General features: G+C 37.0%; 1 protein-coding gene across 2 annotated transcripts in view; it reads right to left on the bottom strand.

The window, feature by feature from the left end:
- Positions 1 to 13755, bottom strand: part of igsf21a (immunoglobin superfamily, member 21a) — a 212911-nt gene that overhangs the window by 145843 nt on the left and 53313 nt on the right. For both annotated transcript variants that reach the window (XM_038697467.1, XM_038697468.1), the window contains exon 2: positions 4446 to 4558. In XM_038697467.1, coding sequence (XP_038553395.1) covers positions 4446 to 4558 — 113 coding nt within the window. The remainder of the gene's footprint in view (positions 1 to 4445; positions 4559 to 13755) is intronic.

Here is a 13755-nt window from a genome sequence, read left to right as displayed (position 1 = left end):
GACATAACAGGAACATTTATATGGCATCTACCAATTTTGTAATAGATATACTGTTCTAAATTGAAGAATAATATATATTTTTTATTGTCTGAGGAATTAAATGAGAAGTCTCAAAATGAAAAGCTTCTTATCTTACCTTCACTCTTAACGTAACCCCCCTCGCTCATGCTCACATATACCCAGATTATTTTACAATTTGTTGTTAATATTGTGTGTTATCTTGTAAAACCATGTATTCATACTGCACAATGAGTTGTGTTTAATTCAGCAGCATGTAGGATTTTAAATACAGGTGAGTTTGAATCATAATAATGAAATGGACATAGGTGGAAACAGCTGAAGCTGATGTATCAGAGAATCAGTTTAGCTAGCAGACAGGCCAGTTGTAAATTACAGAAGTGTCTTAGGGAAGAGTCGACACTTGCGGTGGTGAGAGAACATTCCCATAAGAGTTATGTCAGGGAGGATGGAGGAATTCTGTAATGGACAGAGTGAGGAAGGCAGGAAAACATGAGAGCAGAGACAGTTGCTCCAGTGATTAACAATTAAGCATAGTGCAGTGCGGCACTCAACAGGCAAGCTCACAGACACCGCTTGCTCCACCACTGTCAGCATGGCATACCTTGGCACCCACTGGGAGAGGTCCCATATGTATATACTCATTAGAATGACATAAATCACAACAAGCGCAGCATGAGATGAACTTGTGTGCGTGCACGTGTTTAAGGAGCAGTCTCTGAGCACCACCATGCACAGCCACGCTAACATCATTCTTCCAAACAGGCAGCACATTAGCGCCACCCTATCAAATGATCCACCATTACTATTTGGTATGCTATTAAAGCATAATGGACAGCTTGATGGTATTACATATCCACAGTCCTTAATCCATGCCTGCCAGTATTCACCACTCACTAAAAACATTCATGTGGCCTGTAGTGCAAAACCCTACACACGAGAGGCTTTCATTTATTTGCTCTTGAAGCATTAGCTGCAGGGCTATACAACATCCATTACTAAGGACTGCTCTCACTCTCTTGCGTTCACTCCCTGTCACTGTCTGTCTGCTGATCTTGTGTCATCATGAGTGACTGAAAATGAGAGGTATAATAGGAGATCCTTTTCTGTGATTATTCTAAGAGGGTAAGAGTAGGAGTCATAACAATAGGAGACTCTGAAAATGTTTTATTTAGCTGTTTGGTTAACATTCATTTTTGAACATTTAGTTTTTTCTTGTATACTCCACTGTGTCAGGTTAATGATGCATCTCCATACATCAGAAAAGCATCCACTTAAAACACAATTCATAAAAAGAGGTACTGTAGATCTTGTAGATTGGGCAGATTCATTATGCTGGCCAGAATGACCTGCAAAGAAGACTTTGGTTTCAAAAAGTCAAACTGTACATTTATATTTAATCATCATATCACTACCCAGCTGCTGTATGGAATACTGTTGAGTATGAAAACTGCTTATATATGTTATCTTGAATTGATGACAGGATTATCATCTGGTAAAGAAAAATACGGACCACTTCTGTTTGGAGTCGCAGCAATCCCTTTAAAAAACATGGTTAAATGGATAGATTTTCATATGCTCTATAAAGTCCTTATAACTTAAAGTATGACAAATGTCCTTATTTGGTATAATAGCAATGCTTTTTTTGGTCACCTTCACCGAATGGGCAATTTGTGGCTAAGGGAAATATTATAACATGATTACTTTTCAACATATTGGGTTTTAGAGTGAGAGGAAAAGAAACAATATATTTGAGGAAAAGAAATGGTTAATTTCACAAATAGTATTATTAATTGTACACATTCAGGAGTGGGGTCTGTGAGATCCCAAACAATGACGGAGTAAAGCCAATGTCCACAACCCTAACCCTAACCCCTATTTCATCAAGCAGAGATTAAGAATTTTATGAAAAAGTGTTCAGCTAATGGCAACTGTAAGATGCAGAACAATGGACAGCAGGTCTACTCGCTAAAAACCTTTCTCAAACTCAAGTTAGCTTCTGCAGTGTTGTCAGTATTAAGTTAATTCAATGATGACAGTAGGTTATTTAAAAGAAAGTTATCTAAAAAATATATGGAAAGGTCAAGTGACAACTTTAATGAAAAAGGAGGGTATGGCTTTACAATAAAAAAAATGTCATGCCCCAACTACATGCAATTTTACACTTCAGCAGTAATATTTATTCCTAAAAAAACATATTCATGTTTTAGGGAGATAGAAGGAAATACAAAAGGCTTTAATATAAAAGAAACCATGGGGTAAATCAAATTCCTTATTTTTATCTCTCTACTTTTAAATTTAATGTTGTGGAGAATTTGAGTTAGTGTGACCTGAGAGTTCTCTTAAATAATCAGGTTTATCGTAAGTACATCCTAAGAGGTGCTAATTCTGACTGCAGTTTGGATGTGTTATGCATTAAAAATCTTCAAACGGAATACGTCAGGCACCACAAATGAGCACTTGCTAAAATATTCAGTTTATTCAGCCCTCTGTCTGATTGGCCAAGCTTCGATTAGATACGAGGATTCCCCAGGTGAATATCAACCCCAGTTCCATTTGAACAGAAGGTAAAATGAGAAGTCAACAGTATTTAGTTAAATAAAAAGGAGAGATAAAAAAAAAACTTTGGCAGCCAAGTGCCGGTAATTGATTTATAAATTATCAACAGTTGTGCTGAGCAGTGGCCACTGGAGATATGGAGCCGATTTCTGTTACAACCTCTTTGCTTTCCTCATGAGAACATTTAATATGGGCAGCTCTATTCTCAGAGTGGTTATTTAAACTACAGCTATCAATAGACACTACAGATATCTGACAGAATATAAGCAAAACAACACTCTCCAATCTCTGCCTGATTAAATGAAATTGTCACAGCAATGAAAGTGATCTACGATACAAAGGTGAATGTGTAAAATGCCATAAATCTCTTTTTGTCCTACCTTGAAAGGTCAGCATTTGTCTAGAGATGAGTCTAGAGACACTGTTTTATTTCACAATAATAAAAGTGAGAAAGCAGAAGCTACTCTAAAGACAGAGTTCTTGCCTAAGCAATAAACCACTGCTCGCTCATTAATGAACAGCAGAGGGTGGAGGGTGAAACCAAGGTGAATGTCACCTTAGTGTTGTACTATACATTCACAATTATCAAATATGTTAAAATTATCAAGTAGTAGTATCAAGCAGAATTCGCCAGTGAGGATTGCATACTGGCAAAAGGCCATTGAAAAGTTTACCTGGGCCAGTTGATTGGTCAGTGACCCAAGATGAGGAGCTCAAATATGAAAAGAATGGATGTTGAATTTGCCAATTTAATTTGCCAGTGTATTAGATGCATATGTGCATTCTAATGCAGTTCAGTAGAACAGTACATAAATAAAACCGTTCCTTTGAAGCTCATTATTTCCATTTTCCTTAAATGGCATTATAATATAATGATAAATAAATTGTACTTCCTGTGTAAAGTTGGTGGAGCTACTGAACAGTAAGTCAGTGCAAATTCTAGTATATACTGTATATCAGCAAAGCCACCCTTGCGATGCATCTCTGTGTGCTGTTCACTTGTTTGTTTTGGAAACCCATCAGTTTTTCATTATATCACTATAACTATACATCATAACTATCATGTGAGGCACAAGACAGAGCAAGAATGCATTTTATGGAATACCCAAAGGCTTGATGAATAACATTTCTGCTTTACAATTTGTCTGTACCACATTATACCAATCAAGTCACCACTCAGCAACTTCCCTAACAACTTGGTGAAGAGTCTACTGCTTCTACAAAACACATTAAGATAGCTCTCAAGAATTATAAGTTTCTTTTTGCCAAAACAAATGGTCAGGCAAGGGTGTTATAGCAGCAGCTGCTACTGCTTTCCAATTCAAGTGCTTATCAGTGACTCCCCTTGAAGTGAAACAAATGTTTCCTTTATGAAGTACAATATTTGTTTTTTTATTTGTTTGTTTATTTGTTTTACTGATTCTTACTTTCATACAAAACTTTAAACATGGCAGTTTTATGGACCAAATAAACTTCATCTTGGACAGAGACTGTTCGTTGTTTTTTGCTCCTTCAACAGCAATCTAAATATTGGCAGCACTTAGGCAGTGTAGTACACCAACTGGGATTTTAATATCTGTTGAGTCGCCAGCTGTGAACTATTAAGAAATGATGGTGATGACCAGCAGATTGAGAAATCAAATTCCCAAGCAACAGCCAGTGGTGCCTCCCATACAGCTGGCCAAATAATAGCTTGTTCCCTAACAACTGCTGTTTGACAGTGCATGCTTGTTCTTCTAACGCAGCCATAAACCTGTGATATGGCTATTGACACTGACCTCTTCAGATGCCGAATGGCTAGAAATGAAAGAAATGTTGTAGAGAATATCTCGTGCATTATGGCATTGAAAGTGTAGAGGTTTACTCACCCTGTACCAAACAATCTCTCGAAGCCTTCCGTCCGTTTTGAAGTTACACTTGAGAGTAACAGTCTCTCCCACAACAACAGGAGGCAGGGGCTCTATGGTAACTGTCAAATATCCTAGAAAAAAGGTGGGAAATAATTTCATTACAGTCATGAAAGTCATGAAAACACACATGTACAAAATACATGCTTTTTGTTTTTTACCAGTAATATAGCAGTCATGAATTTACAGTACATGAATGATGTTAAATAAGATTAAGATTAACTGAGTCTATATTAAATAAAATAAAATAATGCCATGATTCATTCTAATGCCATTACTCAACAAGCACTTTCCCACATGGGGATAAGTATCTTGGTAAATAGTACTTCGGTGGTAGTTAAGTGGGGAAGATCATTCCTTTTTCAGTGACCTTGCACAATTTCTTCATATGGTTTGAAGACTCAAACAAACAAACTTTAGTTACAGTGCAACCATTTCTCTAATCTCTACCTAAGACACTGTTAAGCTGTGCTACATGGACTTTGTAGCTTTTATAGCAGTTATTAAATATCAAGATGTAGCATTATCTATTCTGTTTCCTCAAATGCAAATTTAATCTTACTTCAAACTATTTTTTCAATCTGCTTATGATGATTATATGACATAAATGCTTCTCACATTAAATTATTTCCATTAAATTTATCTAGCATGTTTTGCTGGACAGAGTCTGTTTGAGCTTTTCACCAGTTTTTGAAGGTGTTTGTCCTTGAACAATCATGCTCAGTTAATAAACTTCTGAGAGAAGCAAATAAATTTCAAGAGCATCACTATTCAGTTCCTGTGAATAATTTCTCTTTCCTCATCAGTAAATATAAAGAACATAATGAGAAATGTCAGAACCAATGAAATAGCAGCATTGGGGAAAATGCATTTAAAGGGTAATGTTACCATTCCTTTTGACAAGGGTAGCTCAGTCATAATCTGCATATGACAGGACCTTTTACATGTAGAAATCAGAGAATCAACTGTCTAATTAGTGCCATGCAAAACACAGCCTGGAGCTTCCCTACTGTAAAATAATTGAAAACACTTACAGTACTTGATAACATGCATTAACACACAACAGCAACACACAAATATACTCGCCAGTAAAAACAACAAAGGGAAAAATAAGAAAGGACGGTCAACTACAAGGGAAAGCTATTCAGTGCTGAAGTTAGACACAGATTCGAAGTTCGACTTCTCTTTGAACAATGTAAGATCTCAACCTTGTTATATTATGCTTTATCACCAGATCTTGGCACAACCATCTACATAATGCTTTACACAGACCTGCAGGTGTAGTTCCACTATTCCATAACAAATCACATACATTCACAAGGTGATAATAGTACAGCATATCAGGTAGATACAAAAACAATAGCCTGATGATAATGAGAAGGCTTCTGAGAAAATAAATACATCCAACAACTGGAAGGGGGCAATTAAATAAAAAATTGTATAGTCTGAAGTAAGAGCAAAACCTCAAATCTGGGGGAAATTGAAGTATCCTAAAATACATCCACCACACAGATCTAAAATGTATCTATGTGGGCTGACTTCCACTGACCGACAGCAACACTCTGCACAACATAATAGCAGTTTCAGCACATTCCATATTTAATGAGGGAATTGTATCTTGTAAAATAGATGGATATAAAACAACATAAAAAGGGGACCTCATGGCCAGTAATTATGTTGATAAAAGAACATAAACCGCTATGAGGGCACCAGTATCTCAGAACTATACAGGTGATCCCTGCAAAGAAGGCAGGGAATACTATAGAAAAATAGTGTAATATTGAGACTGTCAAGTATTAGAATATCTAAGATAAACAATAGATTCTCAGAAAATGCAAAATATGCACCCTCATATTTAAGTAATAAGCGTAAACTCTATAACCCTTTCCTAAATATATAATACTCTGAAACGGTAGGGACACCAAATCAAACCAAATTTTACATAATGTTGCTTTTATATTTATGTATTTATTTTTCTGTAATTTGCTTGCATATACTTTTAGCATGCAAAACACTGAGTGCCTATTAGTAACTAACTCACATACTCATTCATTCACTCACTCATTGTTAGCCTGTTTGGCTCTTTGCGTTCCATTAAAACATATCCACAGACATCACCTGAACCAGGATTATTCAGACACTTCTCTGCAATACTGCTGAAGTGTGCATGTTTTTCCTTGTTATGTTACAGTGACCACATTGTATAGAGACTGTTTGTCCTTTATAAGACCTTCTATGTAATAATCAATGTGCCTACATAGTTTACAGTGCATCATACTTTGTTGCTCTCTAACAACAAGGATGACAGATCTAAAATGCTGAATCAGGTAATCATAATACATTTCCAGAATTGCATAGGTTTACATAAAATTAGGACAGTGACAGATTAAGACTGTACTGAATAATTCAAAAGTATACACAATAAGCTGAATGTACAGCAAATGAAGAAGTGCACATGGCGAACTTCAGCTGTGGATATGTGTGGCACAGCAAATCACAGGCAGAAGAGGTGAGTGAATAATAAGCAGAAAACTACGTAACTGAGAACCAAATACATTACACTGCAGAAATCCAGTATTACTATTAAAATAGATAGTCTTGGGTATCTGCATTGGTAGACACAGATCAACATGTCTCTCATGTCAGTGCACCTAGATATGCTTATTAAATCTTAATTTAATCAGCAAGCTGAAGAGATCTTCTCTCTAGAGTCAAATTGAATGAATAAACCTTTCCGGAGACTGCATGTCATTAACACAGAGCTGATGCTCTTAGAGAAAATCCTAACCACTTACTACAAACCCACAAGAGGAGCAGCTTGGCCTTGTCAATGTCTCTCTGTGAGTTTTCCACAGAGGTGGTGAAAATTACAAATAAAAAAGTCAACTGACTCTGTGGAACACAGCATTACTCACTCAACAGGGGACAAATGTGTATCTTTAGTGAAGGAAATATTCTGTTATAGATTGTAAAATCTATAACAGAAGAGAAGTCGACACCGAATTCTAGATGTCCTATCCAGTATGTGCATATACTATATATCCTTACACTTGTAAAAATAATTAAACATATTATAGCAAGTAATAAGGGCACATTATTCATAAAATACTATATTATCTATCTATCTACAAATATTACTGTATAAGAAACTAGGTGGTCTTCTTGTGTGGTTGCAGGGATTAATTGTGAACAATTCAATGACTATGTGGCACAGAGGAAAATACAGCATAGCCAATGACAGAAAAATGCTCCGGAGCGTGTGGGGAGGGATGGGGAATTTTTAAAAGAGCAAATTACATGGGTTATGCACTTGTGCCAGGGAAGTTCACATTTCAAATAATCCCCACAAGAAACTGGAGCAGTTGCAGGCTGCACATACCAAGACATGGGGGCATAATTCCCACACAATTCAATACCCATCGAATCCCATCCAAATGACTTCATAAATTAGACACATTTTATTTGCCAGTTCTCTGTTGAAAGTGTTCCAATGAAGCAATATCTCTTGTTATGCTTGATGTCCTTGTTATAACATGGGCTAATATGGGCCATATTCATACAGCAAAAAGTCCAGTGTTATTTCAACTCTTGAGCGTGAAAATCAACACTGCGCAAGTGTTTATGTAAGTCGTCACCCATCAGAGATAATTCAACACTTGTGATCGTTTAGACAGCTGCCCCAGAGCCGTATCAGCTCTGAGTGGACACAGTCTCCAAGTCTCCAATCAGCCATTGTCAACTCAAAACTGAAAAATCAACATTTAATTTACTGTGCAGGCTCTCGCAAACAATATGACAGGTTATTTGTTTCCAACAGAGATGCTCCCTTAATTAAATTTAAAACATACAGTACAATTATTCACAATATATCGCATTGTTATGATTCCAACATACTAAATCTTTGCTCACAAACGAAATATACAACATTGTTGCTTTTATTACCCTTCATGTTGCAAGCTCTACTAAACCAATCAACCAACATATTTAAGTTAGTCAGACACCTATGTTGTACATACTGTATGAAAACATCCCTTAATAGCTTTTATTTGACTTCAACACGTTAGACTATATAAAATATTTGAATACAATGTGCGAAGTGACTGTCCTTTTAATCGATGAAAAGAGCAATTCATTAATTATACCGCACAGTTTTTAGTTTGTTTGAAAATGGGATGTAAGATATAGTACAAAATAATTTCTCCCATTTGTCACAATGTGCTCATGTGTATATTGTTTGAATAGATTACATTTTGAGCCTTGTAAGGAAATATGACTTAAGTGTCAGGCTGGATATATCCAGTAAGCTCTAACAAGTTATGTCTGGCACCATGAACACCTTCGGTTGAGCTGAGCTTAAATGCAACTGACAGAGAGACTTGCATTCTGTTGTCATTCTAGCGCTGCACAATATCGATCCTTCCTGTGTTAAAAGTCCCGCATTCGAAGGAAGCCCCAGGTATATTTTTATAATGCTCACAGTCACCTACCCATAAGCTTCTTCTGCATGAATCAAATGCTCTGCTAGGCTGACATTACCTTGAAATACTTAAAACACTCCCAAGCACAGCTGTGACTCTCACATCTCGGGTAGAACCAACAGAGCTTGTGTCACAAATAGCTCCAATCACTGAGTGGAGAGATTAAAAAATGTGGATGAAGATTTAAATTTACTTGATCAAAGGAAAAGGTTGAGCATCCTCAGAGAAACCAACTACATTAAAAGGGACATAATTTATTATCATGGAATGTGAGGCTAAGCATACAGTTCTGCATAAAATATTTTAAATAAATCTACTTGTCTTGAAACTATAATCTATTTGGCCATGAAGCCAGATACTTGGATATTGTTTTAAGAGCACACGAGCAAGTGTGGAGTGGCCAGAGAGTGCACAACATTTAATTGGCTCATATTAGCTGGTTGTGGAGGCAGACAAGGCCTCCAGCTTGTCTTAATCCATCAGAGGCGCTGTTGGAACAACATCTAATGAGGGCTGCAAACTATGCTTTCTCCCATTAATAACAGCAATTTGCCAAGATGCAATGAGAAAACAAAACACAGCCAATGATGGACCGACCCAAAATGTGCCTGTTATTGTGCTCTGTGATTTATGGCTCCGGCCTACCTTTGCTTAGATGTCAGTGCATCTAAATGTATGAGAAACATGGATGGCTGAGTTTTTCAGCTATCTTCATATATGCCTCTAAGCAGTGTAAACGAAGGGAGCTGATTTGCAGTGTCTAAAACACATTTAAGACTACTTTCAGAAAAGCAAAGTATGTTTTTGTTTCAGTGAAGTGATTGCAAGGACACAGGACTATGGCAACCACTGATGAAGCATACTGCATCAATATTTTTGGTCACGTATTTTAGCACAATAAATAATTTTGACACAGGTGTATACAATACCTGTAATTAAACACGTGTAATATTCCTACTATAAAAGTTTTATCTCTACTGTATGAAAGTTCTGCAATGTAGAAACGTGGCAATAAATAAATGCAGCTCATAACTGCAATGCTAAAGCCAGGTGACTGACTTGAAGGCTGGAGCTTAAGGAAAGGGAGTGAGTGACGTGCTGTTAATGCACTCCGGGCAACAAAGTCAGCGTTGTCCCCTTAGACAAATGTTAAAACAAACAATGGAATAGATTATGTAAATTGAACATTTTATATATTGTATTCACATTATTCTTAACACAAAATATTTACTAAGTGAGGAACTTAGTGGCTATTAAAGCTCTCAAAGAGCCAAGCATATATCATTTAAGTACCTTTACTGCATCATCCTTTTATTTCTTACAACATGAATACGTTTTCCTACGTTGGTCTTTTTTTATTCTGGCCATTTTTGTTACAATTTTGATTCATTGCTGAAATGTGGCCATGTGGCATCTCTGGTAGTGAGAGCTTTGGAAGCGGAGTGCTCCAAGCAGTCACACAAGTGATTTTTTTTAGCTTTAGCTTGTGTTGCCTTCTACCTATGTTGCTGCATCCTCAAATGTCATGGCATTTTAACCAAAAATTATGGCCCAAACTACCAAAACAGGGTTGTAAAGAAAGATACTTTTCCTTTTAACTATACTTATTATTATGATTATTTTCTACTAGGATGCAACATGCACAGATGTATACCCATGCAGTAGATTCAGCAGTGCACAGAATCAATCAACATCGTACTCTAAATTATCTGAAAATATTAACACTTAAGATTGTTAATCTGATTATTTATTTTAACTGCACACCCGTATTTGTAGCACTCAATGAATTCAGCTATACTAATTAGATTAAAGGTGTTAAAAAGTGTTTTATTATTACTGCCTCACCTTCAACAAACTAACTGTGTTGACACTCAGTGTGGATGAATGAACATGGCAGTGAATGTTCAACAATGTCAACACATCTCAGGAAGTGATTTGTAACTGTACATGCAAGCTGAGCTCAGGAAGCGTTACGTGGATGGGGAATCTGGATGACTGGTTGTTGTTTATTCTGGCCAAGAACACAATCTGCACTTGTGGAGAAGGTCTTCTTTTGTAAACAGAGAGCTGGGAGCTGATGCGTTTTTCAATCAGAGTGATTTACTGTTTAATGACATGCTTCAGCTTTAAGAGTGTCAGCACCCGTCCGTTGTAATCCACCGCCCTCCCACAAGCCCATACCGCTATAGTGGATCGCAATCACTAGGAACCCTATCAGTAGGTCCTCATTCTGAAGGGCCTTAGGCATGTGGAATTATCATGTCATTGGTGAGAAGAATTGGAGCCAGGGAGGAAATGCAGCCAGCCTTCCCACATGGAGTTAGTCAGATACAGCAGTGTGTATGTCATTGCCGCAGTTAGCTGGCCAGCTAGAAAGCAATGAATCTCTGATCCCTCTATCCCACTCTTTCTTTTCTATCCCTGTATTAGCATTCCTCTTCCATCAGGTAGAACTGCAACATTTGAATTGGTGCTTTTCCTTATTTATCCTTACTTGATTTGAAGCTATTCATTTACTTGATGGGTGAGTTTCATGACCATTAGGACAATAAATCATGTTAAAAACTTGTCATCTAATTTTCAAAACTAAATAAATGCCAACAGGGAAACAAGCCTATTTTCCCCCACTCAGTACTTAACAAAACACACTCTGGAGAGATACAAGTTTTAGTTTAAAAGAAGCCATGTCTTCATGATAAAGAGAGAGGATGACCATTGCTGTAGCATGCAAGTGGCTCCTGGGGAGTAGGAGTACCAGACCTTCCATGGCCACACCATCAAGAAAAATGACACACACAGCCATGTCTAGTGTGGATTCTTTAACGGGGGGATGGGTATGTACAGGGATAAATGTGCTATTAGCTTGTGTGTTTCCTCTGCAGATTTGTAAAGCCTGATATAATCAGTGTAGGTAGTTTATCATCCGTTTGTTTATTCACATTCCTGGAGTATATGACAAACAACAAAAAAGTAGGTAACTTAAAAAAAACCAATGCAGCACTCTGCTCTCAGCACCAGTGCTAAACACTTGGAAAGGATGTGCCGCAGTCTGCAGAGTACTGCATTTTATCACTGAGCTAGGATTACAACAGGCATATTTGATGGTGAGTATGTGAAAATTTCTCTTTGTGGCCCTGAGATGCCTGCAAATGCACTGAAACATAAAACTCACAGGGGTGACAGGTATGATTTTTAGTACAGTGGATGAAAAAAGACTGTGAAAAAGTAGTGTACGTTTTTTGAAGAACAAACTCTTGTTGGCATGCAAGTAAACATATTTAAAAAAACTGTAAATTATTTAAACTTTAAACATTAATCTTGTTTTGTAAGCTAAAGAAAAAATATTTTTGTTAAAGGAGCCCTCACAACTGGGCCTTTTGGATGAGTGCACACAAAGCCCATGATGCTGTAAATGGTACTGAAGTGATGCTGTATTATAATAGCAATCTCTACCTGCCTTGCTAAATATAATTATAATGACATATCTGGTACATTTTATGAGAATAAAACCTTATGACACGTCAGTAGAATAAAATGCATGTTTAGTTTTTGAGAAGATATTACAAATCTGCGTCACTCCCCCTAGCTGAATACAAATCCATCTGCCTTCTAGCTTCATTATTTCAGCTGGAAATGATTTGTTATCATTGTTCTGTGGTTGCCAATCTCAACAATTTAGGGCGAAATCAGCCAATTTCTGCTCAGGGAGGGTTGTATCTCTCCTTTTTGAAAACAGCTGCACTCAAACAGTCATCCATCTACAAGCATGTAAAAGATGTTTTGATTCTGATGAGATGATTCGTCGAAGTAGTGAAAGTGTGCTATAAAAACCTTTTTATGGCCTGAGAGTAACACTTTTTGGAAATGCAAATGATTTACCCATGAAGCAAGACACTAGTGTCAGCCATTGTCTGCCTACACTAATTTAAATAAAGTCCAGCAATTGGTTTTCTTTTCACAAAAAAAGAGTGAGTTGGCTGGGTCTCAAGGTACATCAGGGGAGTTAATATGAGAGATAAAGGTCAATGTGGGTCTGCTGATGGTGTGGTTGTTTGTTTGTTTGGGTTTGCAACATTACTGAAATATTAATATTTTTTCTGTTCACTTGAACTTGGAAGGGCAACTGCAGCGACCAATTCATTGTGTGTTTGATGGTTGTATTAATGTAACTGGAATTTAAACAAACTCAAAGTAAGCAGAAAGCGACAGGTTTATGCACAAACTGTTCCTTGAATTACAGAGAGCAACACTTGTGCATTAAGTAACAGGCAGGTGGTATAACAAAATTACTTTTAATGTTCTATCCAGATTATCTGAAGAAAGCAAATCAGCTGCAGACATGAAGCGGGATGTGGCTAAAGTGTCTGCTCTGCTTAGAAGTGTTTATTTTGTTGGAAAAATTAAGTAGACACCTGCAGTAGAAACAGCAAATGTGTTCACAAATCTTGCCTCAACCCCTCAAAAAAGTAATTTTTCAAATAGCATTTTATGATTATATTCACTGTTCTTTATTCTCATTTCCGTAAAAGCCTCTGGAACAGTGAGTGTGGGTGTTTTACATGAAGTAAACACATTTAGAGCTAAGCGTGAGTCACAATCCAATTTTTTGTGACATGCACACACAAAAACACAGACACACACAGGCATCCAAAAACATGATAATAGATGGCTAGATACACAGGTGGATAAATAAGAGATAAATTTGTTTAACATTTTGAAATTCTGTCTAAGAGGCCATGAATAAACTACACGAAACTGTAACAGAGCCACACCCTCCTTTTGTGTGCACATGT

This window comes from Micropterus salmoides, unplaced genomic scaffold (genome assembly GCF_014851395.1).
Source record: "Micropterus salmoides isolate LMB-PRFRI ecotype aquatic unplaced genomic scaffold, ASM1485139v1 Ms_hic_scaffold_4, whole genome shotgun sequence".
In the NCBI taxonomy this organism is placed as follows: domain Eukaryota; kingdom Metazoa; phylum Chordata; class Actinopteri; order Centrarchiformes; family Centrarchidae; genus Micropterus; species Micropterus salmoides.
Note: the sequence above shows the minus strand (reverse complement) of the source record. Positions and strands in the feature narration are given on the sequence as shown.